This window comes from Dromiciops gliroides, chromosome X (genome assembly GCF_019393635.1).
Source record: "Dromiciops gliroides isolate mDroGli1 chromosome X, mDroGli1.pri, whole genome shotgun sequence".
Classification (NCBI taxonomy): Eukaryota; Metazoa; Chordata; class Mammalia; order Microbiotheria; family Microbiotheriidae; genus Dromiciops; species Dromiciops gliroides.
Window position 1 is genome coordinate 1,377,414 of NC_057867.1, and position 25,890 is coordinate 1,403,303.

The 25,890-nt window shown below is 56.4% G+C and overlaps 4 protein-coding genes across 7 annotated transcripts; 1 reads left to right on the forward strand and 3 right to left on the reverse strand.

The window, feature by feature from the left end:
* Window positions 1-813: 813 nt before the first annotated feature.
* Window positions 814-16,889, forward strand: SYN1 (synapsin I). Of its 3 annotated transcripts, none has more exons than XM_043974403.1 (13): window positions 814-1,246; window positions 2,716-2,773; window positions 3,032-3,123; window positions 3,547-3,703; window positions 3,796-3,885; window positions 13,655-13,717; window positions 13,998-14,140; window positions 14,400-14,474; window positions 14,849-14,951; window positions 15,042-15,182; window positions 15,294-15,366; window positions 15,596-16,262; window positions 16,434-16,889. In XM_043974403.1, exons 1-13 carry the CDS (start codon window positions 828-830, stop codon window positions 16,573-16,575), a joined length of 2,223 nt encoding a protein of 740 aa, XP_043830338.1. In that variant the 5' UTR covers window positions 814-827; the 3' UTR covers window positions 16,576-16,889. The 3 variants fall into 3 exon arrangements, with proteins under 3 accessions (XP_043830338.1, XP_043830339.1, XP_043830340.1); XM_043974404.1 differs by having other exon boundaries at window positions 16,472-16,889; XM_043974405.1 differs by having other exon boundaries at window positions 16,444-16,585.
* TIMP1 (TIMP metallopeptidase inhibitor 1) lies at window positions 4,977-7,318 on the reverse strand. Its single transcript, XM_043974406.1, has 6 exons — window positions 7,229-7,318; window positions 6,770-6,913; window positions 6,447-6,526; window positions 6,219-6,330; window positions 5,308-5,429; window positions 4,977-5,229 (listed from the first exon to the last, which is right to left on the reverse strand). The coding sequence occupies exons 2-6, from the start codon at window positions 6,891-6,893 to the stop codon at window positions 5,047-5,049; spliced, it is 621 nt and encodes a 206-aa protein (XP_043830341.1). The 5' UTR covers window positions 6,894-6,913; window positions 7,229-7,318; the 3' UTR covers window positions 4,977-5,046.
* A 68-nt stretch (window positions 16,890-16,957) lies between the features above and the next one.
* Window positions 16,958-23,091, reverse strand: ARAF (A-Raf proto-oncogene, serine/threonine kinase). 2 transcript variants are annotated; one of them, XM_043974830.1, is made up of 16 exons: window positions 22,880-23,005; window positions 21,835-22,069; window positions 20,821-20,986; window positions 20,595-20,698; window positions 20,223-20,483; window positions 19,928-20,029; window positions 19,699-19,840; window positions 19,279-19,306; window positions 19,019-19,161; window positions 18,677-18,879; window positions 18,415-18,591; window positions 18,181-18,227; window positions 17,927-18,045; window positions 17,690-17,821; window positions 17,391-17,525; window positions 16,958-17,300 (listed from the first exon to the last, which is right to left on the reverse strand). In XM_043974830.1, exons 2-16 carry the CDS (start codon window positions 21,864-21,866, stop codon window positions 17,163-17,165), a joined length of 1,929 nt encoding a protein of 642 aa, XP_043830765.1. In that variant the 5' UTR covers window positions 21,867-22,069; window positions 22,880-23,005; the 3' UTR covers window positions 16,958-17,162. The 2 variants fall into 2 exon arrangements, with proteins under 2 accessions (XP_043830765.1, XP_043830764.1); XM_043974829.1 differs by lacking the exon at window positions 21,835-22,069 and having other exon boundaries at window positions 22,880-23,091.
* Window positions 23,092-24,301: 1,210 nt separating this feature from the next.
* Window positions 24,302-25,355, reverse strand: LOC122734123 (olfactory receptor 3A2-like). Its single transcript, XM_043974831.1, has one exon. The coding sequence runs from the start codon at window positions 25,353-25,355 to the stop codon at window positions 24,408-24,410; it is 948 nt and encodes a 315-aa protein (XP_043830766.1). The 3' UTR covers window positions 24,302-24,407.
* Window positions 25,356-25,890: the final 535 nt, after the last annotated feature.

Here is a 25,890-nt window from a genome sequence, read left to right on the forward strand (position 1 = left end):
GAAAGATCGATAGACACAGAGATACAAAGAGAAAGAGCCATGGACAGACAACGGGAGACATGGAGGGACATGGCGGGGGTGAAGGTTGAGGCTTGGGTCTGCGGCACTGGGCTGGGCTGGGCCGGGCCGCGCCCTTCTTCCCTGGTCCCAATGCAGCCCAGCTAACGTTGGCGGCGACCTCATCAGCACCAGGGCCAGCGCCACCCCCGCAGCCCCCGCCCGTCGGAATCATCGCCTAGGCTCAGGGAAAGGGGGGAGGAGGGAGAAACACCCCCCCTTTCCCCCCCTCTTCCAGCCTAAATGGGCCGCTCCGAGCCGCCTAGGGCCGTGATGGCGCGAGCCACGCGCTGCGAAGAAGGGGGAGCCTCTACTGGGCTGCGCTGGGCGGAACCACACGCGTGGGGCGGCGGGGGGGGGGCTAGCGTCGTGAGAGAGGGAAGGAGGGAGCAGGCGGGCGGGCGGGCAGTGCGTCGATGCTGCGGCGTTGCTCTCAGTCGGCTCCAGGGCTCGGCAGGAGCCGCTGCATTCACTGCCGCGCTGGAGCTCCCGACGCCGTCTTGCCCCTCGCACTAGGCAGAGGGTCAGAGAGCCGCTAGCCGCAGGCCGGGAGCCCCGGAGCTGACGGCTGGGGAGCCTGCTTCCATCCTTTCTCGCCTGCATCCCTGTCTGAATCCCTGCCTGCATCCCTGCCTGCATCCCTGCCTGCATCCCTGCCTGCATCCCTCCCGGCATCCCTCCCGGCATCCCTCCCTGCTCCCCGCTGTCGCTGTCGGTCAGTGAGGCGGGCGCTGCTGTCTCCGGCGGCCGTCGGTCCCTCGACCGGCGCCATGAATTACCTCCGGCGCCGCCTGTCCGACAGCAACTTCATGGCCAACCTGCCCAACGGCTACATGACGGATCTGCAGCGGCCTCAGCCACCCCCACCCCCACCCAGCGGCCCAGCGCCCCCTTCGGGAGGCTCGGGCAGCGTGTCACCCGCCGAGCGGCCCCTGCCTGCGGCCGCGCCCAGCCCCGGCCCCGGCCCCAGCCCCGGCCCCGGCCCCGGCCCGGGCCCCGGCTCCGGCTCGGGGCTGGGAGGGGGCGGCGCAGGCGGCTTCTTCTCGTCGCTGTCCAACGCAGTCAAGCAGACCACCGCGGCGGCCGCGGCCACCTTCAGCGAGCAAGTGGGGGGCGTGGCCGGGGGCTCCGGGGGCTCCAGCCGGGGCAGCAAGACCCTGCTGGTAATCGACGAGGGGCCCACGGATTGGTGAGACGCTTCTCCTGCCCAGTCCCCATCTCCTACCCTGCCCTGCCCAGCCCCACCCCACCCCTTCCAGAGGGCAGCCCGGCCCGCCTCTGGACCCTGGCTTCCTTCTGACCTCCCTCTCTATTGACCTCTTGTGGGTCACACCTTCACCCTCAACAGCTAGTGCCTTCCCTTGTGCGTCCCCAAGGTGCCAGTTCCCAGTTTATTCTAAGTCAGGGGAGGATGAATAATTGGTGGCTGAAAGCAGGACAGGGCCGAACAGTGGTTAGCGCGCACTGCAGCCTAGCTCCGAGGCCCCCCCCCCCCCGTCCCCGCCCCCGCCCCTGTGCGCCTGTCTAGTGGGGCATACATGCTCATACTGTGCACTGAGCCCAGGGCTCAGCATTGGGATACAACTCGACTCCTCATTTAGCAAGTGCCCCACCTCTGCCAGGCCAGGCCATGTGACCCAGGCCGAGTCACTTAACCTCAGATTAGAGGTTGTGTAGAAGGTGACGACCTGCCTCGTCTTCATCCTTTCCCTCCTACTCTCTGCAGAGAGGTGGGCGGTGGGAAAGAGTGCAGCCTAGCCAGGACTCCTGCCCTTAGGTATGGCGCTGCCAAGAAGCTCAGCTCCCTGTTTGTTCTACCTTATCCAGGACTAGTATGTTTGGGGAGGGGGGAGGCTGGATTGCATCAGGCTTCCCAGCATGGGTGCAGAGGCAGCAGAGAGGAAACTGCTTCGTCATCTCCTTCTACTCCCCTCCCCCTTCTGGAGCCCAGGATCCCCCTCCCCCTCCCCTTCCTGGAGCCCGGGATCCCTCTGCCCCTCCTGCAGTTCGGGATCCCCCTGTTTCACTCCCGAGCCCAGGATTCCCCTCTCCAAGGGGTTTCTTTGCAGACACACACCCAGATGACACCTGCGCAGAGGCCAGTCCACAATACGCAAACTTAGCAGCACCCCCAGCTTCATAAACGCATGCTCACAGCAAAGGCGCACCCAACAGCTCTGGCTCTATGATGGCTGCGGTACCGGAGATGAGTTGGAGGGGAGGGTCGAGGGGTTTCCAACTTTCCCCACACCCCCGACCCAATCTGTTCATCTACACTGGAGTCCGGCACTCTGAAGGCTAAGGGAAGAAGTGGGGATCCGAGCCAAGCTGTGCCCTCGAAGTACTGACAGTCTGGTCAGGGCAGGCAGGCAGGCAGGTGCCTTTACACCAGAACCTGGCTCTCCCCCCACCCCTATCCCCACAGGAGTTGGCACTTCAAAGGAGGCAGGGGCAGGTGAGGGAACTTTTGCTTCTCCAGCTTTGCCAAACCCTCAGAACCTTGAGCCCCCAGCTGAGGGCAGAAAGAGCAAACCCCTGGCCAGGAGGGCTCCATTTTCCTCCCAGGTCAAGCAGAATGAAGAAGGAAAGGCTCAGGCTTCTCTTTCCTGCACCTCACCCAGAGCTGACTTTCCCCATATTTCATCCCTCCCTCTCCAGGGCCAAATACTTCAAGGGGAAGAAGATCCATGGGGAGATTGACATCAAGGTGGAGCAGGTGCGTCTTTCCATTTATCCAGGCCTGCCTAGTGAGGGCCCTAGGCTTCCTCTGGATGGGCTCACTCCCTCACTGATGACCTTTCCTAGTGCAAATAAATGACAAGGTGAAAAGTGAACCCAGCTCTGTCCTGCCTCCCAGTCTAACAAGGCTCCTACCAGGCTGTGCTGTTGGAGTGGGGAGGGATAAGGGGCTGGAGATGAAGGCTGAGGGCAGGCAGCCAGAGCTTGGCTGAGCCTCTGTTCTTGTGCCTCTCAGGCGGAGTTCTCACATCTTAACCTGGTGGCCCATGCTAATGGCAGCTTCTCTGTGGATATGGAGGTGATTCGGAATGGAGTGAAAGTGGTTCGGTGAGTGTCCCAGTCCGAGGGGGCAACCCTTGAGGGAAGTGAAGAGGCTCCCCTGCCCCAGGCCAACTGGAAGGGCTAAAGGCTATGGGTTTGTCTTCAGGCTCAATATCAAACAGCATAGAACCATACCCTCAAGGGGCATACTTGGGGGGGATAGTTGAGGCAGGTAGGAGACCTCTGGGAAGACAGAGTGCTTCAATTCAAGCTAGCTGCCATTTAGCTCTCCTCCTCCTCTCCCTCCTCCTCCTCTTCTCCCCCCTTCCTTTCCTCCCCTCCTCCCCTCCCTCCTCCTCCTCTTCTCCCTCCCTTCCTTTCCTCTTCCTCCTCTTCTCTTCCCTTTCCTCCTCCTCCTCCTCTCCTCCTCCCCTCCCTCCTTCTCTCTCTCTTATCCCTCATCCTCATCCTCCCTGCCCCCTCCTGTAGGTCCCTGAAGCCAGACTTCGTGCTGATCCGCCAGCATGCCTTCAGCATGGCCCGAAATGGAGACTACCGAAGCCTGGTCATTGGGCTGCAGTATGCAGGCATCCCCAGTGTCAACTCCTTGCACTCAGTATACAACTTCTGTGACAAGCCATGGGTGGTGAGTGGCCCCATACTTTCTGAGCAGTGGGTCTGGCCGGAAAGGAAATTTTCCTCCTCACTGCTCTTTCTTTTTCCCTTTCCCATACCTAGTTTGCCCAGATGGTTCGGCTGCACAAGAAACTGGGGGCTGAGGAGTTTCCCCTCATTGACCAGACCTACTACCCCAACCACAAGGAGATGGTGAGTGCTGTGGGCATTTGAAGCTCAATTGGGATGGAGCTGACTCAGGAATGGCCTCCCACCGCAGCCTTCCACACTTTCTGGGCCCATGAGACCAACTTTCTTGTAGAGGACAGAGTCAGAGCACTGAGAGTTAAGTCCTAGTTCTGGCATCACTATTGGTATGAGGGTGGGCAAGTCACTTCCACACTTCAATTTGATTCCAAAGGCATTTATTAGATACTTGCTGGTGTTCAGGGTCCTGGGGCTATAGAGACAAAAATGAAATGGCCCCTCTCCTCCAGGAGAGCCACCCCATGTCCTCAGAGAAGTAACTTTGGGAGAGGAAGAGAAGAGGAAAGGAGAAAGAGAATCAACAATTGGGGGATTGGAGGAGGTGGTGCCTGAATTGACTGCCAGAGGAAGCTAGGGATCCTAGGAGGAGTGTGTTCCAGGCAAGGGGCACAGCATTAGCAAATGTATGGAGATGGGAGATTCACTTGGATTAAAATGGAAGGCTAAGCTGTGTGACCTTGGACAAGTTACTTCTCTCTGAGCCTCATGTTCAGCCTCTGTAAAATGAGAGCATTGGACTAGTTACTGTCTAGTGTCCTTTCTCACTCTGACTTCTATGATTTCATGAGATTGTGTTATGATGACCTAAGTTTGAAGCCAGGCTTTGCTACTGGAGAACTTTGGACAAATCTCTTCCTTCCCCTGGGCCTCTAAAATGGCCTTTCCAGCTCGTAAGCCTATGATCTCCTGATATCTGACAGGGGCAAGGAGGAGTTTCACCCAAGGTCACAAGGTGTATGTCTTTGGAATTGAGGGAGGCCAAATTTGACAAATTTTACCTTTGGCACTTAGTGGGATAAACATGGACAAGTAAGAATTCCTGAGCCTCAGTGTCCTTATCTTTAAAATAGGAATAAATATTGCCAAAGCAGCAGCAGTGTTGTAGACGCTCTCTCTCTCTCTCTCTCTCTCTCTCTCTCTCTCTCTCTCTCTCTCTCTCTCACACACACACACACACACACACACACACACACACACACACATGCACGCTCAAACACACATACACAGAGAAATAACACAGAGCTACTGGATTGGTTTCTATGTATTTTACTGGCCATGATTTCTTAGAAGGAGGCAAAAATGGAGAGAAGACGGCTCTGGGCCAGCTTAGGTTGTTGGCTGAGGTGCCTCAGTGTTCAGGGATCTCCAGGAGCACAAGCCACTCTTCTGTGGTAGGCAGGCCAGGTGGAGGCTCTGGGAGCCCTCAGCTAAGGTGGACATCAGTGAATCTGTCCACAGGCAGTTGGTGTCATTCTCCACATTGCATGGGACACTCAGGCAGGGCTGCACCTGAAGGAGGAAGTGTGGGGTCAGCAAGGACATCAGCCTGGAGCTTCCTTTGCCTGCCCTCCCGGATCACTCACTTACTTGGCAACTGCAGCCAGTGGCATAGGTCTGGTTGAAGCCCAGTTGCTGGGCTGGGCTCAGGCTACTCCAGGGCCTCACGAAGCTGCAGCTGGTGACGTATAGCTGGCCCTCCAGTAGGCGTCCTGGGGAGAAGGGAGGGGGGAATGGGGCAGAGTGCCCCCTGATTGGCTGGGCTCAGCTGCAGTGCGTTTAATTCCCCCCTCCCAGACCAGGTCCCTCCTTGTTGCTAGGCAATCAAGCAGCCAGGATGGAGCTAACCTGGGAGATGATTGGGTCCTTCCATCTCTCTTCAGCCGCCCCTTGCCCTGTTGCCAAGCAACCAGAAGGGACTGCTGGGGATGGGGCAAGAGAAGGAGGATGAGAGCTGGTATTTTCTTTAGCTCAGATAAGCCAAGGGGCTGCTGGGGTGTGCCCCCTTTCTGTTGGATTCCATTAGAGGAATGTTGTATATCTTTCCCTAGGAAAGAGCACTGCATTTGGAATCAGAGGACTTTGGGGCACCCCTGCCTCTTCTTGGCCTCTTTAAAATGAATAGAGTGGACAAAATGATGTCTGAGGGCCCAGAGCTGGCTTTGACATCATAGGGTTCTAGGCTCCTTCCCCTCCCTAGGATCAATTTCCTCCTCAGTATTTTCAAGTAACAGAAGGGTACAGTGGCCTTTGCTCCTACCTCTGGCTGTGTGACCTTTTCGAGTCTCCATTTTCTGATCTGTGATATAATAATATCAACATCATAGTCTAGAGAGATCCCAGCAACTATGATCGTGTGATTATGAGAGAGGGATCCCTTGGTGCACCTGGATTCAAGTGTGAGCTATGTGACCTTGAAGAAGTCTCTGCACATCTGTCTCTCCTCCTTGCCTCATGTAGAAAATGATAGGGCTGGGTCAGGTGTTCTTGATGATTCTTACCTGCAACCAGATACTCCTGGCTCTTTAACAGGGCCTTGTGTCGGTATCCACAGAGGCTCTCCTGGGCTGGGGTAGTAAGGAATTTGGGGATGGGGGCAATGCCTTTGAATTTCTGGATGGAATGACAAATCAAAAGGGAGGTATCTCAGTGGAGGGTTGAGAGGCCAGAGACAGTATGCCTGGGGAGGGGGGGGCCCCCGGCGGCAGGGGAAGGCAGGATTGTGATACCTTGACAACCTTGATCCTATACTGCAGACGAGAGAGGGTGTGGTTGAGCTGGGGGACCGACAGGAATTTGGCTGTGACAACTGGCAGGGAAAGGAAAGGGTTGGTGAGTGTAGGCTCCGCCCCCACTCCCAACCCCCACTCTCCCCTCCCCCCACCCCTAGCTCAGTTGGAGGAAAGGCCTGGGGGGCAGTACACTCTGTGTGTGTGTGTGTGTGTGTGTGTGTGTGTGTGTGTGTGTGTGTGTGTGTGTGTGTGTGTGTGTGTGTGTGTGCCTGTCCCTGGGAGCCTGTGAGGAGGCTGGAATTCAGGAGCGTCCTACTCACCCATATCCGACCTGCAGAAGTCCTCTTGAGGATGCCGAGGGCCACAGCTGCAGGCCTTCACAGGCAGCCTTGTGGTGGCCAGGAGCAGGAAGGTGAAGGCCAGAAAGAGGCTAGACATCCCCATTTCCAGGATGTTCGGGGAGCCTGTGCATAGAGGAAGGGGTGGAGTGGGGGACTGCAGCTCTTCCTACTGTTCAGTCTTTCAGGGAAAAGGTTACTGGACCACTTGTTCCTGGCCCTTACCCCTGCTTCTGGTCCCTTGCCTTGGTCCCAACTCCTACCCCCACCCCCTGCTCCTGTCCCAGAGGATGGGGCCGGCTCTGCCTGCTTCTCTGTGGGGCTAGCTGAGCCTAGGGTTGCCAGGTTGGCAGAGCTAGTGTCTGAGTGCTCGGCCCAGGACGGGGCTCCCTGGCCGGCTGCCACTAGCCCTGCCAGCCTGGCAGGGCTGTCTCCCCTTACCTGGACTTGGAAGCAGCAGCAGGAACCACAACAGGAGCCAATGCCCAGGTCTAGGAGTGGAGAGCCCTGCTGCTGCTGCTGCTGCTGCTGCTGCTGCTGCTGCTAGTGCTGCTGTCTGGCCTTGGGACTGCTATTTAACCCAGCTGTGAAGGAGAGGGTGGAGGGGCGGGGCAGCAGGCAGGCCGGGGGCCGGGAAACCACAGACAGAGGGCGAGGGCGTCCCCCCCCCCCATTTCCGCTTACTCACACCCGTGTGGCAGGCCAGCAGGGCTAGTTCAGGCTGCACTTGGGGGCTCATCATTCCCCACCCCTCACCCTAGCTCAGCCTGATCTTAGACAGTTCATTCAGCGGGGGAGAGGGAGGGACATCGGAAGTTCTGGGGGGCTGCCCTGAGGACAGAGGTGTGGCAATGCCTGAGACTCTGACGTCTCTGGTGGCTGAATCAGTCCCAGGATTTTCCCTCTACTTCCCCTTGGAGCTATGGCCTTGGCTCCCTTGTCCCAGGCTTGCCCTTGGCCTTAGGGTCATAGCAGTCTTCCCATGGGAACCCATTTGGTGACCTGGGCAGGAGGAGGGGGCCAAGCTTGGGGTTTGAGCTAGGCACAGACCTCTGATAAAGCCACCATGTGTGAGTGGGCTTGTGCTTAGGGGAGAGAGAGAGAGAGAGAGTGTGTGTGTGTGTGTGTGTGTGTGTGTGTGTGTGTGTGTGTGTGTGTGCTCGCGCGCGCGCGCGCGCTCTCGAGCGCAAGCATGCGCTATCAGAGATCTTCCCTACCTGTTTGCTGAGCACCTTCTTTTTCTGCTGGTTGTGCAGAGAGGGTCTCCTGGCCCAGGTCAAACAAAGCTCCTTGTCACTCAGAGAGCTAGGGGAGGTAGCAGGGTGGAGTCAGGGGGCTTGGGTTTGGATCCCAGCCGTGTGCTACTTACAAGGTGGAAGGCTAATCGCTAGACCATTCCAGTCTACAATCCAACTCTACTGCTTGGGAGACCTTCAAGAACTACCGTGCCCTCCACAATCCCAATCCCCCAGATGGCCTTGGGCTAGCCTTTGGACTGTGCTATTGGCTGGGGCATCCACATAGATCAGCTCTTGAGGACACAGGTGAGCCAGAGAGCAGATGAAGTAGGGTAGCTACAACGGGAGCTTTGGTTGAAGGACTTCCGGGGAAGAGGAGACTGGAAATCCGACTTCAAGTCCTCAAAGGCCTGTGGGGGTGGAGGAGGACTCATCACCTCATTCCCTTGGCCCTGAAGGCAGAGCCCCCAGATTGAGGCTAGAGGGCAGGGCAGGGCAGTCAAGCAGGCAGCCCAGAGTGCAACGCGAAGCCTGTGGAGTTGGTGGTCTGCCTCCCTTGGAGGCTCCGAGTTTCTTAGGATCTGGGTTTGACTGGATAGCTATGAAGGCTGAGAGATTCTGCGCTTCTAGGCAAGGAAAGCACGAGAAGGGGACATGGAGGCTTGGGCAAAGGGGCTCCAAAGTAGAGGCCAAAAATAGGGACAGTAAGGAATGCTTGTTTTAGATGGATAGAAGCTCTGCCAAGAGTTGTGGGGACAGGTCTGATCTCCTTTGAGCTCCCTCCACACCATCAGGTCTGTGAGGGGTCAGCCTGGAAAGGTGGGAGGCAGGATGCACCCCCTAGGGCACTATATTATCCTGACTCTCCTATCTCCACAGTTGCACACGCAGCTGACAGCCCTCATCTTGACTGCCCAGGGATCATGTCAAAGTAGGTGGCTTTGGGAGACCAAGCGGCAGGGCTGGAGGCTCTCCCCTCCAATGATGTGTTTCTCCCCTGACACCACCCAGGGTTTCTGGATAAATGCTTGCAGATGATGGGACCAGGAGGAGTGTTTAGGAAGTGCCTGCTGGTCCTGATTCTGGGGTTACCAACACAAAACCCCAACTGTGCTTGCCGTCAAGGAGCTTTCATTTACTGAGGGGCTGGGGGGCAGTCAGGAAAGGTCCCCTGGAGGAGGAGGCCAGCTGCTTTGGAGCAACCTTGGGATTCTAGGAGGTAGAGGTAAGGGGGAGAGTAGATAAAGAGAGGGGGGGAAGATGGGAGAGAGAGACAGAGAGAGACAGACAGACAGACAGAGAGAGGGGGAGAGACAGAGACAGAGACAGAGAGAGACAGAGAGAGAGAGAGAGAGAAACAGAGAGGGAGAGAGAGAGAGCGAAGAGAGAGAGAGAAACAGAGAGACAGAGAGAGAGAGAAACAGAGACAGAGAGAGAGAGAGAGACAGAGAGAGAGAAACAGAGAGAGACAGAGACAGAGAGAGACAGAAAGAGAACCTGGCCAGCCTGGGAAACCATCTATGGTCAGAGTTGGTAAGGTATTCACACAGTGAGACCTTGACACGTGTCCCCCAATATAGGGCACTGGCATCCTCACCGATGACACATTTGGAACTTTGATGGGGTTACATGGTTACATGTGAGCTCCAACCTTGGACTTGACCTTTTCCAGAGATGGCCCCAGGGGTATTCCCAGGAGCTCCTGGAATAGGAAGTCACTATGGTCAAGTACTTTGCTGCACTATAGAAATATTAGTTATTATGGGGCAGAGGGGAGGAAAGGGAAGAAGTGCATAGGAAGTGCTGCCATGCACCAGGAACTGTGCTAAGTGCTTTATAAACTCTCTCATTTGCTTTCTTCTCCTTCTAATGGCTCTTATTATTATATCCATGGAGCCAAGCCCTAGGAGCCAAGGCTCTCAGGTGAGGAAGCTCCATCAATGCAGAGAGTGCTTGAGAGAAGCAGAATAACTTGAGGGTCCCTGATCACAGCCAGAACACACAGGAAAGGGATCACAGACTCCTGCTGTCACAGAGACCCAGACCCAAGTTGCATTTTAGGCTGGTGAGCTGCTTAATGTCCTGGGGCCTGGGGAATGAAAAAAACACTGGATTTGGAACCAAAAGACCCAGGTTCAGATCCTGGCTCTTCCCCTTCCCTTCTTCCTTTCCCTTCTCTTCCCTGGGTTTCAGTTTCCTCATATCTCCCTCAATATCTCTAAGGTCCTGGGATGGGGGCTAAGATTCAGGCTCATAAGCACAAATCCTAGAGCATCATGGGAGTGTATTCAGAGCCAAAGGGAGAAATCATGCCCAGAAGGATTGCAGGTCCTGGAACCAGGATTTAGAGATCATTTGGTCCAACCCCTTCATTTGACAGAAGAGGAAACTGAGGTCTATGGAGCTGTAGGAAACAGTTTGATCCCATCTCCCATGCTTACTAGCTGTGTGACCACGGCCAAGTCATTGACCTTCCTGAGCAAGCTCATAGGGTTCTTGTGAGAATAGTGAGATAGTCTAGTCCCAAGGTCACAGCCTTTTGATTCCCGTGAAAGGCTCTTCCCCCAGAAACATCTTGGGACTTGGGCATCAGGCTGTAGGAGAGAGGGAAGAGGGGGCCCAAGGAGAGGAAAGGGGAGGGAAGTTTCCAGTCAGCCAGCACGCTGCAGCACATTGACGCAGTAACGGGAACAACTTCCCATCTAGCCTCCCTCCCCCCACCTCCGCCCTTGTCTTTGCCTTTCTCTGAGGCCAGTGGCCTGGCGCCTTACCCTGACTCCTCTCCTCTCTTCTCTCCTTTCATCACCTCCCCTCCTTTCATCTTCTCTCTTCTCTCCTCCTCTCCTCCCCTCACTATGATTTCTCACTCCAGTCTCTTCTTGTTCTCTTGTTGTCTTTGCTTTCACCTGCTTTCTTTTTCCTATGGTCACTCCCTCCTCTGGCTCCTCTTATCTCCTTGTGCCTCTTGTCTTTTCAGCCCAGTGTCTCTTCTCTTCCTCTCCCACCTGTCTCATGGGATCATAGATTTCAAGCTTGGGGAGACCCTAGAGGGCATCCGTCTACTCCAATATCGTCATTTAAAAAAATAAGGAGGGCAGCTAGGTGGTGCAGTGGATAGAGCACCGGCCCCGGAGTCAGGAGGACCTGAGTTCAAATCCGGCCTCAGACACTTAACACTTACTAGCTGTGTGACCCTGGGCAAGTCACTTAGCCCCAATTTCCTCACTTTAAAAAAAAAAGGAAGCCGAGGAAGCCCTGAGAAATAAAGTCCAACAAAGTCCCAAAGCTAGGAAGTGACAGAGCTCCAGGATTCGAACCCAGGTCCCCAACTCCAAATCCAGTAGTTTTGCAAAGCCCCACCCCACACTGCTCCCATTTGTTCTCTTAGTGGCTCTTAGCAAAAGATCACCTCTTCTAATAAATCAGTAGCTGCTGTTTCTAGAGCATTTTCCTGAAGGGAGACTCAAGCATTCTTCAGGGAAGGGAACAGAGATTCTGAGGGGCCCACAAATGCCTGAGCTCAAAGCTGGGGCTCTCTAGATCTCAAGGCTGCGACCCTTCTGCCAGATTGAGCTCCTTTACCTGGGACGGGTGGATCAATTTCAGAGGGTCTTTGAACTTGTATGAAAAAAAGAGGCATCTTTCTTTTGACTAACCTCAGACTGAAATGGAGCATTTCCTTCCATCAGGAATGGAGGCAACAAGTCTTAAGTCTGGGGAAGTGTCCATAGGCTTCTTGCCCAGACTGGCACAAAAAAGCTTAAGGGCCCTAAACAAAGGACTTTGGGCAAGTCACTGCAGCTCTTGTTCCTCAGTTCAGTCCTCTGTAAATGAAGTCTACAGGTTTTTTTCCTGACTGCAACAGCACATGTCTGCACACACACACACACACACACACACACACACACACACACACACGCATACGTGCCTTGAACAAATGGTTAATGTCAAATGGGCCTTCAGACCATACTGGGAACAAGTGGCAGCAGGGCCGGAGAACCTGGGTTTCCATCTTGCTTCCAATGAGCTATGTGGTCTATGTGGCCTCAGTCATCCAATAAGCATGCGTTACCCATTTACTGGGTGCCAGACCCTTTGCTAAATAATGGGGATGGACTAGAGGATCTCACAGGGCCGTTCCCTCTGTCAGTCCTGGGAGAGCCTTCATAGGCCTGAGCCTGGGCATAGGCTAGTGAAAGTAACCTTTTTGTCAGGGGCTTCAAGGGAACAGCATGACTGTAGCATTGACGAATGGGGAAACTGAGGGGGGCCGGAGAGGGGAAAGAGCTTGCTCATAACCACACACAGCCAGTAAGCAGCAGAACCCAGAGCCTCTGCCTCCACATCCCAGAAAGGATGGACCTCGCCCAAGGTCACAGCCACAGCGTTCAGGTCCAGGATGTGATTCCTGAAAGACAAATGTGCCCAAGTGAGAGAAGTGGGGCCAAAGAGATTACTCCTAAGAGCTCCTCTGCATGTGTCCTTGGGGTAGTTTCCTTCCTGCCTTGGAACAGATGGCTTTGCTGAAGCCCCCACTGACCCGAGGGAGGGAGGGAGGAAGGCAGGAGGGCTGCAGTCTACTCTTTGGCACATTTTGCACGTGTGCCAGTGTGTGTGTGCTTTCATGCATGGGCTCACTCTGGCCTGGGTATGCGGGTTGGCAGACATCTCTGCTGCATGGCCTGTTGTCTCAGCTGCTGGGTGGGGCAGGCTCTGGCTTCAGCTCTTGGCTGATTCTTCTTGCATTTTTCTTTGTGGCTGAACTGGGGTCAGGTCAAAGTCAGGATGTAGGCAGCCACTCACTCACTCACTCACTGACTGGCTTCCTCTATGGGAAAATCAACTTTCTCTTTTCTGGAAGTTGCTACTCATCAGTCACTCATCCACTCCCACCCCCTACTTGGAGAGCTGGAAAAGCTTGGGTGTGGGTGGTATCCAGATGGAGCGTTGAGGACCAGCACCAGGCAGCTATTAGCAAACCTGGGTTTGAGTCCCATGGAAGCCACTGAGTTAGTGGGTATGATCTTAGGTAAAGTCCATCCTTTCTGAGATGTGGAGGCAAAGGCTCTGGGCTCTGCTGCTTACTGGCTGTGTGTGGTTATGAGCAAGCTCTTTCCCCTCTTTGGGCCCCCTTAGTTTTCCCACTTGTCAATGCTAAGGTCACTTTGTGCCCTCTGAGCTTGTGATGTGAAGGTTCCTATCACTTCTACTCTTCCTCCTCCCCCCAAACTCAGTTGGACTGGTGGACTCCCCATGGCCACTGACCCTCCCCCAGAGCCTGGAGAACAGGGTTTTATTTTCCTGGGTCTGCCAGGAATCAGGAGCATCAGCATTCGAGGTACAAGGGGAGGGGAAGAGGAGGAGCCAGGGTCAGAGCTGAAGCCTGAGACGGATCACCGGTGACCTGGATCTAGAAGGGACCACCCAAACCTCCACTCCCTTATTGTACAAATGGGGAAGCTGGAGCCCCAGAGGGGGATCATAAAAGCCCCAGGTTGTAGAGCTGACTCCAAATTCACTCCACAGTGAGGGAGGTTTGAGTGTTAGCTGGTGTGGGGAGGAAGGAACAGAACAGGTCTGGACTTAGAACCAGGACAAGACTAACTGTACCGTTGTCCTTTTCTGCCAGCTCACCACAGCCAGATACCCTGTAGTGGTGAAGATGGGCCATGCTCATTCAGGCATGGGCAAGGTGAGTCTCTCTCCCTCTCCCTTATAATGAGAGTTCTTCCAAAGTTCGCTGGGATGCCCTGAACCATGACTTTCCTCTTCTCAGAGGTCTCTCATTGGAGACTGGTTGACTCCTTTTCAGGAATATCACAAGTGAGGCCATTCTTGAACAAGTCTAGCTTGGCTTGGACTTGAGGTCTCTTCCATCTGTGAGTTTCTGCTCAAAGGCCTTGGCACCAACAGGCCCCATGCCCACAGAGTTCAGGAAACCCTGACCCTGGGCTCTCAACCTTGGCCCCCAGGTGAAAGTAGAGAATCAGTATGACTTCCAGGACATTGCCAGTGTGGTGGCACTGACCAAGACCTACGCCACAGCAGAGCCCTTCATTGATGCCAAGTATGACGTCCGGGTGCAGAAGATTGGCCACAGCTACAAGGCCTACATGTGAGCCTTGGGGAACTTGGTGGGGTGGGCCTTAGCTCATCTACTCCAATATCTTCCTTCGATGGGGAGGGAGGTGGGTCACATGGTGAGCTGGGCTTTCACATTGGAGTCCTCGGCCCAGGTTGGTCTCACTACCGGCCTACCTCCAGGCCCTTTACTTTTTTGCACAGTCCTAACTTATATGGGAGCTTCCCCCCTATCCCCTCTAAACTGGCTTAACAGAATGGGCCCTGAATTGCTCCCTTTGCTCTCTTCCCAGGAGGACCTCAGTGTCTGGGAACTGGAAAACCAACACAGGCTCAGCCATGCTGGAGCAGATTGCCATGTCTGACAGGTGGGGCCAATGGGGGAAGGAGCCCAGGGAGGAGTGGGAATGTTAGGAAGGCCATTAACACACTGTAGCTCAAGCAGGGCCACAGAGAAACCTGGGGGTGTTTAGCCTGGAGAAGCCTTTAGGGAGACACACCAGCCCTTGAGTTAGTATGTGGAAGAGCCTGGATTGGCTTGGTGGGTGGCATGGGGGAAGGCACAGAAGCAAAGTTAAACCTGGTGTAGGGCAAAAACTTTTTCAGTCTGGGAACTGTCCCTAAGTGGAATGAGTTGCCTCAGTAGGGAGAGAGCTCCCAGGCACTGAAGGTCTTCTCCAGGTGGCCAGCTGTCTACTTGTCTGAGATGTTCCTGCTCAGCCTCAGTGATCTCTGTTCATAGGTACAAGCTGTGGGTAGACACATGTTCAGAAATCTTTGGGGGCCTGGACATCTGTGCTGTGGAGGCCCTGCATGGCAAGGATGGACGAGACCACATCATTGAGGTCAGCACTCCTCCTCCCAATTCCCTCATGAACTTGGCCTGCTTCCTCCTCCCCAGAGCAGACCTTTCCAAGCCTGTCGCTTCCCCCCAGGTGGTTGGCTCCTCCATGCCACTCATTGGGGATCATCAGGACGAGGACAAGCAGCTCATCGTGGAGCTTGTGGTTAACAAGATGGGCTTGGCCTTGCCCAAGCCCCGGGCAGCATCTCCTGGCCGGGGATCCCAATCTCAGGTTAGGCCCTCCAAGTTCTTCCACCAAGATGGGCAAGGGGCAGGAGCTGGGGACTCAGAGACTGCTCAGGGTAAGAGTTTGAAGACCATGCTCATCCCACTCTTTACACAGGCTCCATCACCAGGGGCACAGGCTGTGGGTCGCCAGGCTGGGCCTCCAGCCCAGCAGCGCCCCCCACCACAGGGTAAGCAAGGGCCTTCCTGGGGGTTGGATGACTTTAAGGAGTTTTAAGGGATCCCCATCGAGGAAGATGAGCATCTAAGGCTAGAGATGCCCAAGGGAGGGTTGGCCTCTGGGAAGGTCCAGGGAAGGGGAGGGGGAGGCTAGGAAGGTCCAAGGAGGTGGTGGGGGGGGCGCGGTCGGGCTCGGGCAGCCCTAGCTAAAGCTCGCTAAGGTCTGTGTTTCACTCGCAGGGGGGCCCCAGCAGCCCGGGCCGGGACCTCAGCGCCACGGCCCCCCCTCCCAGCAGCGGCCCCCGCCCCAGGGCCAGCCGCTCCAGGGCCTGGGCCTTCAGGCAGCCGCGGCCGCGCAGCCGCGCCTCCCCAGCCCCAGCGGGCAGGCACCGTCGGGCTCCGGCCGCCAGCCGCGTCCATCGGGCCCAGGGACCGCCCCGCCAGTGCGCACCCCGCCGCAGCCGCAGCCGCAGCCGCAGCCCCCGCAGCCGCAGCCGCAGCCGCAGGCCCCGCAGCCGCAGCCGCCGCAACTTGCGGCGGCCCAGGGCCCGCGCCAGGGCAGCCAGTCCCCGCAGCCGCAGCCACGCCAGGCCGCGCCCACCCGGGGCCAGGCAGCCGGGGGCCCGCAGAGGGCTCCGCAGCGAGCGCCGCCCGGAGCCGCCGGCCCGCGCCAGGGGCCCCCGCAGAAGCCGCCCGGGCCACCGGCAGGCCCCACGCGGCAGCTGAGCCAGGCGGGCCCCCAGGCGGGCCGCCCGGGCCCAGCCGCCGGGCCGCCGACCACCCAGCAGCCGCGGCCCAGCACCCAGGGCCAGGGCCAGGGCCGCGCCCCGGCCGGGCCCGGGCAGCCCAAGCCCCAGCTCGCCCAGAAGCCGAGCCAGGACGCGCCGGCCGCGGCCCCGCAACTGAAGTAAGGGCGGGGCCTCTGGCCGGGGGCGGGGCCTCCGAGGGGGCGGGGCTGGAGCGAGCCGGGGCGGGGCCACCCGGGCCCCGCGGTAACTCTGTGTTTCTCTCCCTCCTCCTCCCGGTCTTGCCCCGCCCCCGCCCCTCCCCTCCCTCCGCCCGCCTTGTTTCTCTTCAGCAAATCCCAGTCTCTGACCAATACCTTCAACCTTCCAGACCCGGCCCCGGCCCCACCCCGGCCCAGCCTTAGCCAGGACGAGGTGAAGGCGGAGACCATCCGCAGCCTGAGGAAATCCTTCGCGAGCCTCTTCTCCGACTGATCCCCCTCCCCCCTCCCCCCCAGGTGTGCCAGGTGTGGCCCCAGGCCTCCATGGCCCCCAACACCCGGGATGGCTGTGTCTTTAAATATGCAAATCATCGAGCACTCCCAGTACCCTCGGACCGGGTGGGGCGCTCCTCCCTCTCTCCCCCTTGTGCGCGTGCGTGTCAGTGTGCCGTCCGTGTGCCTGCCCGTGACCCTCGTGCCGCCGCTTGGCGTGTGTTGGAGTTTCTCGTGAAGCCTGTGATGCGCGCAGTGAAGCTGTAGTGGCCCTCCCCCCCTCCACTCTCCCGCCCGCCCCCTCCCTCCGGTCCACCCCCCCCCCCAATCTGTTACTCTGACCAGAGAAGAGTCAAGAAACGTGATTAAGTGATCAAAGCGAGAGCTGGGCAGCCTCCTGTGCTTCTTGGGGGGGGGGGGGCAGCGGGGAAGGGAAAGCAGCGCAGGAGCGGTGGGGGAGCCGGGACCCCTTCCTCCCCCCTGGCCTTTGAATCCGGTCTTCCCCCACCCCAGGCCGCCTGGTTCTGGGGAAACGAGTCATCGCAACTTGGGGCCCCTGGCTCACTGCCCCGGGGCCGGCCAGAGCCCCTAGGGCCCGAAGAGGCGCAGGGCCCCCAGCAAGGAAGAAGGCAGTTCCTCAGTCTGGGCCCGGTGCAGCGAGGGCTCCGAGGCGCTGCGCTCAATCTTGGGCAGCACCCGCTGCAGCAGCTCAATGGTGACCAGGATCTAGGGGAAGAAGAGAAGCAAGGCTTGGGCCTGAGCCTTCACTTGGCTTGGCCTGCCCCGGCCCCATACCCTGGCGGGGGCACTTCGGACCTCGGGGAAGAGGGGCCGTTCCTCCCGCTGGAAGCGGAGACAGTCTGCCAGCAGTCTCTTCATGGCTTTGGGGCAGTTGTTGGAGACCTTGGTGAGGTCTGGTGACAGATAGCCTCGTCCTACCATGAAGATGATCTGAAAGCAGAGCAGGGGGTGGGAATCAGATCACTAGGGACAATCCCCTAGTAGGGGCCTGGAAAGAGCTTCTCAGGCCAAACGGGGGGGGGGGGGGGGGGGACAGTATCATCAAGGGGTCAGTCAGGGGTAGGAGAGAGGAAGGAAGAGGAGGGTGTGTCCACCTGATCTCTGTTGTTGATGTGACTGTAGGGAAGGCTGCCACTCATGAGCTCGTAAAGAACCACCCCATAGGCATAGACATCAGACTGGAAGCTATAGGGGTTCTTGTCTTGCATTCGGATCACCTCAGAGGCCTGTGGGGTTCAATGGGGTTCAATGCGGTCCTAGGTGAGCTGGCTGGCCAGTTAGTGAACACTGGCCTGCTCCCTCCTCAGCCCCCAGGGGCCCTGAGGCCTCACCATCCATAGCACAGAGCCAGTGGGTTGCTCTACTTGCTGGGCACCGCTCCATCGGGTCTTCACTGTGGCCAGCCCAAAATCTCCAATCTTCACTGTCAGCCCCTCATGCAGGAAGATATCTATGTCCTTGTCAAGGGATCGCACACTCTGCACACTCTATCCCCTTTACACCTTCCTACCTTGAAATCCCTGAGTACACATTGCATCCCCCTCCCCCCCAAAGCCCACATCCCCAAGGGAGTGCGGATGGATACTGTTGGACTTGAGATCTCGGTGAATGATGTTCTTGGCATGGAGGTAACTGTGGAAGGAAATGGATTGTTAGGGAGACCTGTCTGGACTGCGTGCGTGCATGTGTGTGTGTGTGTGTGTGTGTGTGTGTACCCATGCTCGAGGAGTATCTGTGGAATAGCTTGTGTGACCATGTGTGACCAATGCATACAAAGTGCTGGGGAGGTCTGAAGCAGGGAGGGTTCAGAGGAACTCACTCCATGCCCTGAGCCGTCTGCCGGGCCACATCAATGAGCTGCACCATGTCGAAGTGAGTGTCGGCCACATGCAGGTGGTGGTACAGACTGGACCCCTCACACCACTGGGTGATGATGGCAAAGTCCGGCCTTGTCATGAATCCCATGAACAAGAGGATGTTCACGTGGCGAGTCTTCCTGCCAAGGGGAGGAGAGCAGCGGTCAGCCGTGGTGCACCCAGACCCCACCTGTGCTGCCTGCTGGCTACAGTGCCCATGCTCACCTGAGGACCTGCATCTCGTTTTTGAAGGCCTGGGCTTGCTCTGCTGTGGGCTGCGCCACCTTTAACACCTTCACAGCCACGTCCCCGTGCCATCGGCCACGGAACACCGTCCCAAATGAGCCCGTCCCGATCCGCTTCAGCAGTTGCACCTCCCCTGGGGCTACCTCCCAATAGTAGCCCGAGTCTCGGTAGCCCAGGGACTTCTGCAAGGCACAGACAGAACAGAGGGACAGTGAGCTTCCCACTCTCCCAGCATCCTCCTCCCGGAAGCTCTCTCAGACTCTCTCTCTCTCTCTCTCTCTCTCTCTCTCTCTCTCTGTTCTTCTGTGTTCCCCAGCTCACCACTTTCTTCTTATCATCAGCTGAAGCTGAGGACTTGCGCTCAAGGGGCTCTGATGAAAACTTGGGGTGTGGGGATTTCCTTCCAGGGGGGGACACAAGGTTGGGACCAGGACTGCCTTGGGGGGTCCTCTCCCCACCTGCTCCTGGGAGAGGAAATGACAGAGAAGAAAGCAGAGAGAGATGGAAGGCTGGAAGGCCTGGGCCAGAGCATGAGGGAAGGGGGTCAGTGGGGACTGGAGTCAAGGGATTCCAACACTCACCTTCAGCAGCGAAGGCCTGAGCTGCCTGCTGTGGGAACACAGAATGGGACCAGAGGTCAGCCTTTTCTTTGAAGGATTCTCTAACCTTCCCAGCTTCCTTAGGCCAAGGGCGAGCTGGAGCACCTGTGGGGTCCGTGTCCCCGACCCTCCAAATCCTCCTTTGCTTCCTCTGTTGCTAGCCCGACTTCCCCAGACCACCTCCTCAGCGAGTTCTTACTGGGAGGTGTTCCAGGGAGAGCAGTTTTTATTTTTTTTTTTGCGGGGCAATTGGGGTTAAGTGACTTGCCCAGGGTCACACAGCTAGTAAGTGTCAAGGGTCTGAGGCTGAATTTGAACTCAGGTCCTCCTCAATCCACTGCCAGTGCTTTATCCACTGCGCCACCTAGCTGCCCCAAGGGAGAGCAGTTTTCAAGAGCCTACCTGTATGAGCCTGCTGTCCACAGGCACTGTGGTGCTGATCATGTGCACGTTTGGTGTGGACGTGGAGCGGATCCTTTGCAGGGGTGGGCCTCCAGGCCCAGGGAAAACAAAGGTCTCCCCATGGGAGGCCTGTGTTTGTGTCCTGGAGGGGAAGGGGAGGAGGAGGCAACCCCTGGGTCAGAATTCCTGAGGAGGTTCCCCCCTTCCGTCTACCACCTCCTGGCCTTACCTGGGGCTCTTTGGGGTGAGGGGCTCACACAGGGCCTGGCTGCCAGGCTGGGGCTCATGAGTACCAGGGCTTCCAGTCAGGTCCTGGACACTGCGGTAGAAACTGGAGCCAAAAGAGAAAAGAGAGACCCTAGGAAGGATGAAAATGATGGGGAGCCCCCAGGAAGGACCAGTTGGGGCGAGGGAGATCCCTCCCCACCCCAAAGGAGGACAGGCTGATGGGAAAAGGCTGGGCTGAGGAAACTAGGGATTCTTGGGGAGATCCCAGGGACCTAGGAAAGGGCCACAGGCCTCACGGTTGGCGGGCGGTGGCCATGTCAACACAGACAGTGGGGACACGGGCACTGCAGTGTTGGTGGAACTTGTAGCCACACGTCTGGCAGCGGAAGCCATGAAAGAGGAAGCGGCGGCAGAAGTCACAGAAGGTGAGAGCCAGGAATGTCTTCCGGGCAAAGTTGTGGGCAGCTGCAAGTGGAACATCAGCTCGGACCTCAACCGTCAGTTCTTCCCCATGCAAGGGAGCGATGGCTGCATCCCAAGCCGTTGCAGTCTTCCGACTATGGGACCCGAAGGGATAAGACATGGGGAAGAAAGAATCAGTGATAGCCAAGGAGGAGGAGGCAGAGGCCAGGGTAGCTGGGAGAAGGGAGGACAGACAGGGAGCTCACCCCTGCACAAGGCGATAGACGGCACAGCAGTCTTGGTTCAGCCCCCGCACCTTCAGTGCCTTGTCCAATGAGTCGGAGACAGTCATGCCATCCCGGGCGGTTACCTAACAGATGCTCATGATTTATTGTTTCCCAAGTTTCCCTCCTTGTCCCAGCTCCCCAGATTAGGAGTCTCTCCCTTCCCTGGGTAGGGCCCCTGATATTCCTTCCCTGCTGGGCTGCTTACCACTGTGCGCTGCTGATTGGGCAGATACACTTTCACAGTGCCCCCAACCCGACTGCTGGTAGAAGGGATGGCATCAGGATCTTCAGGGGGGGGTAGGCCCCGGGAGGGTTCTGCTGGGGTGGCAGTTGGGCCTCGTTTCATCTTGTCCTCCCCACACCCAAGTGACCTGAAAGGTGGGGACAGACACTGTTGGGGGACAAAGATGGGCAGGCTGTAGATTTCTATACATTACTGAGGAGACAAGGACAGGGGGTTCAACACTGCTGCGGCCGAAAGGGTGCTGGGTTTGGAGTCCTAAGCCTTGGATTCAAATCCTGGATCTGTTATTTACCAGCTGGGTGATCTTGGGCAAGTCATTTCACCTCTGTGTGCCTCAGTTTCATCCTTTGTTAAATGTTTTTTTCTTCCTCTCAGCTCTAGCTCTATGGCCCCTTTAGAATGACAATGATGTTGGGATAGCACAAGATCTCTCATCATTTATCATTGATAGGGTTAAGATTACTTTGGGCAGGGGAAGATTTGAAGAAATTGAACTCTTAGGAGGTGGTCAGGAAACCTTTAGTTACCGTAAAGGAAATTGATGGAGGCAGGGATTGTCAGAGGGCCCAGGATGATGGGATAGGCGATGGAAACTTTCTACACACTGGCAGCAAGCACTAGGAATCTCTTCTCTTGGGATAGGTCCATCCTTCCCTCTAATTCTAATCATTGGGCATCTTTTGTGAAAGAGCCCCTGGGTAGTTTAAATAATCCAGGCCCCAATTTCAGGGGAAAATTCTGCGTTGGGAGTGGGGCTGACACAGAAATAAGCAGGAGAGGCACTCACTGCTTGGGTGCGGGGGAGGAAAGAAAGCAAACAATACTGAGTCACCAGAACCTGGTATGGGGTTGCAGATAGAGACATGTTTGAACAATGCAAGGAGGGAATATTTCCCCAGAACCCTAAGAGCCATTTTGTTGTGCCAAGGCAGGGACTGTGGGATCCAAGAATACAAAAAGAATTTTCAAAGGTACAGGGGAACTGTGGTCCTCCAGTTGTTCTTCATTTATGCTTTCAGCTGTAAACAGCTGGGCAAGGCAGGGACTTCACAGTGGTCACTCCAGTGTTTAGAGCTGGGCCCCTGGGGAAGGCAGTGGGTGCCATCTGATGTAGAATGGCAGAACTGTGGCCATCAGCAAAGGAACAAAGAGGTGGAGCTATGGTGGACAGTGAGTGGGTCTTGGAGAAACGACCACCTGTTGAGCAGAGCTACAGGAGGCAAAAATCAGAGTGATTAGGAAGAGCAACCCGGAAGCCCACCCAGGGGAGTACCATAAGTCAGAGACTGTTGAGGGATGGGTGTGTGTACACCTCGTGTGTCTGTGTATGCGTGAGACTGTGTGTGTGTGAATTTTCTCTAGGGTTGGATAGGTCCTTTCCGTGATTGTGGTCAGCCTTGTAAGCCTGAGCACTTATAAGGGGAGCCAGTGGCTACTCAAGTGGTTCTCAGACTGTAGGCGGGTGGGGACAATGAATCAGAGACAACTGAGAGGCGCTCCTAGTGTCCCCGGGTCTTCCTTTCCCAGACTTGGACTTGGGGGGAGGGCGGGGCCGAGAGTGAGAATGATGCAGGGGCTGAAAATCTAGGAAAACCTTTCGCAGGACCTAGATGTTGGGGGTGGCAGAAGATCTCCAAGAGCCATTACCAGGAAGCTCTCATCACTAGTGAAAACGAAGCTCTCGAGAATGGCTGGGGATTTCCAAGCGCCAGAAAGGGGGTAGGAGAGGGAGGTGGAATGGATAAATCGGGGTGGGGGGGAGACGGGGCTGGGGGTGTGGGGGGGAAACAGCCCCACCCCAGGAGGGGCCCTGTGCGCAGGCGCCAGCAGCAGGACAATTTAAAGGAACCAAATCCTGTGCCCCTCCCCCTTCCTTTCGCGCCTGCGCGTTAGTCCAGCTACCCCCTCCCAGCGACGGGAGATTCCATTCTTTTTCCGTGAAAGGGGGGGGGGGGCGCACAGGACAAGACAGGAAGTAATACAGAACGGCCACCGTGGCTTCGGCCTGGCGTCGCCTTACCTGTCACGGTGCTGCCACAGGGGCCTCCTCCATCTTAGGGCCCGTCTTTCCTCTCCCGGAGGGTGGAACCGGCCACGGCCGCCCCAAGGCCCCTGTTCCGTCAGGCCTGCCCCCGTCGAGATCTCATTGGTCGCTTTAGCTCCGGCAAAGCCCCTACCCACAATCTTATTGACCATAGGAGCCGCCGCTCCTCCAGAATTCCACGCTCATTGGCGGACGCTTCCTCCTTTTTAGGCCGACGGCGCTGATTGGTCACTCCAGGGGTTTACCCTTTTCCTCTCAATCCCTCACTCTCTTGGAGCCCCGGCTCTTCTGAGCTCTCATTGGTCACTTCTGCCGTAGTTTTTCCTCAGTTCATTGGCTGTCAGGGCCCCCGCTGCCTTCTCTTCCCCTCCTTCTCAATCCCGGGAGCCCCACCTCTGTCGAGTTCCCATTGGCGATTTCTTCCCCCACCCCTTTTAGGCCCGTGATCATCGGCTAGGACGTCTTGCTCCTCTTCCTCCTCCCACTTCTCCGCTGGTGCACCCTCTTTGGCTGTCTCCCAGTCTCTTAGGCAGCTCATTGGCTGCCTAAGTCTCTCTATTGGTTGTGGCTCTTTAAGCCGACAAGGAGAAAGGTGGGGGAAAGAATTGATTGAGAGGTGGGTGGTGCGAGCATGAAGCTGTAGCCCGCTAGAGGGGTGAAGGATGTGGCAGGATGTGTGCTTTGGAGTGAGCTGACTGTCTCAGGAAAGGATCCTAGGGCAGACTCCATCTTGCCTGTTCCCATCATTCCTAGCACCTTCCCCTCCCCTCTCCCTTTGCCCGTTTCTGTCTCTATGATGTCTTTCTGCCCCCGCTCCCCCAGCTCTCCAGAAGTTTCTCTGGAGAGATGTGGTCACCCGAAGTCAAGCTCTGTCTGTCACCTGCTCTTGTCAGCACTGGTCCAAAGAGAGATGGGGGAGGAGAGAGTTTTGAAAATCACAAAGGAAGAGGGCTCAAACTGCCTAGCTCTTTAGACCAGGCCAAGAAATTAATCTGAGGAAAGCACCCTTTGAGCCTTGGGAGCATTACTCACTAATGGTAAAAGCCTCAGCAGCTGGAGCTGAGCTACCTGCTAGTCCAGCAGAAGAAAGTAAGGAGACTGCTAAAACTCAATGAGAAATCTGGAAAGTCACTGAGAACAAAAGTCTAGGGCTCTGATCACCTCAAGTCGAGACCCATTCCTGTCAGCCCTCAGCCAGAGAGAGAAGAAAAATGGGGGACTGACTACAAAGGTCCCCATAAGGAGAGATTACTGAGGAAGGAAGCCTTAGCCTTAGGATTACCTCAGGCTAGGGAACCCTATTCATTTCTATACTTTTCAGGCTAATTAAAGACTTCTGAGACTCCTGATGCCCTCTGAAAGATACAGGGGGCCATTAAGAATGAGGGCCTAGGCTGCTGGGGGATGAAGAGCAATAGATGCCACTTGTCATCGGACCAATGAGAAAGCTGGAAACCACTGAGGACCTAGGAAAGGCCTTAAAAATCAGTGGGGGAAGGTCACCTTAGGCCGAGACTCTCCGACCTGTGAAAACCCGCCGCAGGGCTCCCTGCACGTCTGGGTTCCGAAGGCTATAGATGAGTGGATTGAGCATGGGGCTGAGGACAGTGTTGAGGATTCCAACCCCTTTGCTCTGGTCTGAAGCCTCAACGGAACCCAGGCGCATGTAGCTGAAAATACCAGCCCCATAGAAGATGCCCACAACAGCCAGATGTGAGCTGCAAGTGGAGAAGGCCTTTTTCCGGCCCTCTGTTGAGCGGATTCGCAGCACAGCAGCTGCTACTTGCAGGTAAGAGGTGACAATGAGGACCATGGGGGCTCCTGCCATGATGACACCTAGAGCAAAAAGCAGCAGCTCATTGAGGCGAGTACTGGAGCAGGAGAGGTGAAAGAGTGGGGGGAGGTCACAGTAGAAGTGGTTCACCACATTGGGGCCACAGAATTCAAGTGTGGAGAGTGCCACTGTATGAGTCAATGCATTTCCAAGCGAGCAGGCCCAAGATGCAGCCACCAACACTCCTTGGACTCCTCGGCCCATGCGAGTTGTATAGGTCAGGGGACGGCAGATGGCTAGGAAGCGGTCATAGGCCATGGCCGTCAGCAGGAAGCAGTCAACGCCAGCAAGCAGGTGGAAGAAAAAGAGCTGAGAGAGGCAGGCAGCAAAGGGGACAGCTTGCTCTTGGGATAGAAGTCGCACCAGCATTGGGGGTACTGTGACACTGACACACCCAATATCCAGCAGTGACAGATTCCCCAGAAAGAAGTACATTGGCGTATGCAGCTTGGGCTCTACCAAGATGGCAGCCAGGATGCTCAGGTTGCCACCAACTGTGGCTGCATAGGCCAAGAGAAAGATGGCAAAAAGGACCGGCTGCAGTTCCCACCTCTCTGTCAGCCCCAGCAAGATGAACTCTGTCACGGATGTCACATTATACCTAGGTTGTAGGTCCATGGATATACTCTCTCCTTGGCCAGTAGCAGAATGTGAAGATGGCTGAGGGAGAAGCCACAATAGAATAGAGTTGTTAGCTCAGAGTTGGGGCTCCATTGTCTCCCTGCCCCACCAGTTTGAGCTCAGCAGCATCTCTGGTTCTTCTCACATTTCCCATCCACCAGATTCAGTTGGTCATCAGGATCTTATATCTCACCCATCTGTCCCTACTGCTCAATGTCTAGCTGTGGCCTCACCCCAACATTCCCCCAGCTTCTGCCCAGCCTATGTGATGGCCCTCCAACCTCTAGTCTCCTCCACCCAACCTGTCTTTGCTAGGAAATCCCTCCTCAGCCCTTCTGGTATGCACAGTGTGGTGAGTAATATTTGCATGTGTGTGTGCGTGTGTGTGTTTTGTTCTCCCTTTTCAATAAAATGCTGAACACCAGCTGTAGATCCCCTTGGAATCTTCTGCCTAAGTGAGAATGCAGAGTCTACTCGTGCTTTTAGTGAAATCAAGAATCGGCCCTGTTGGTGTCCACCCAATGTCTCTTCA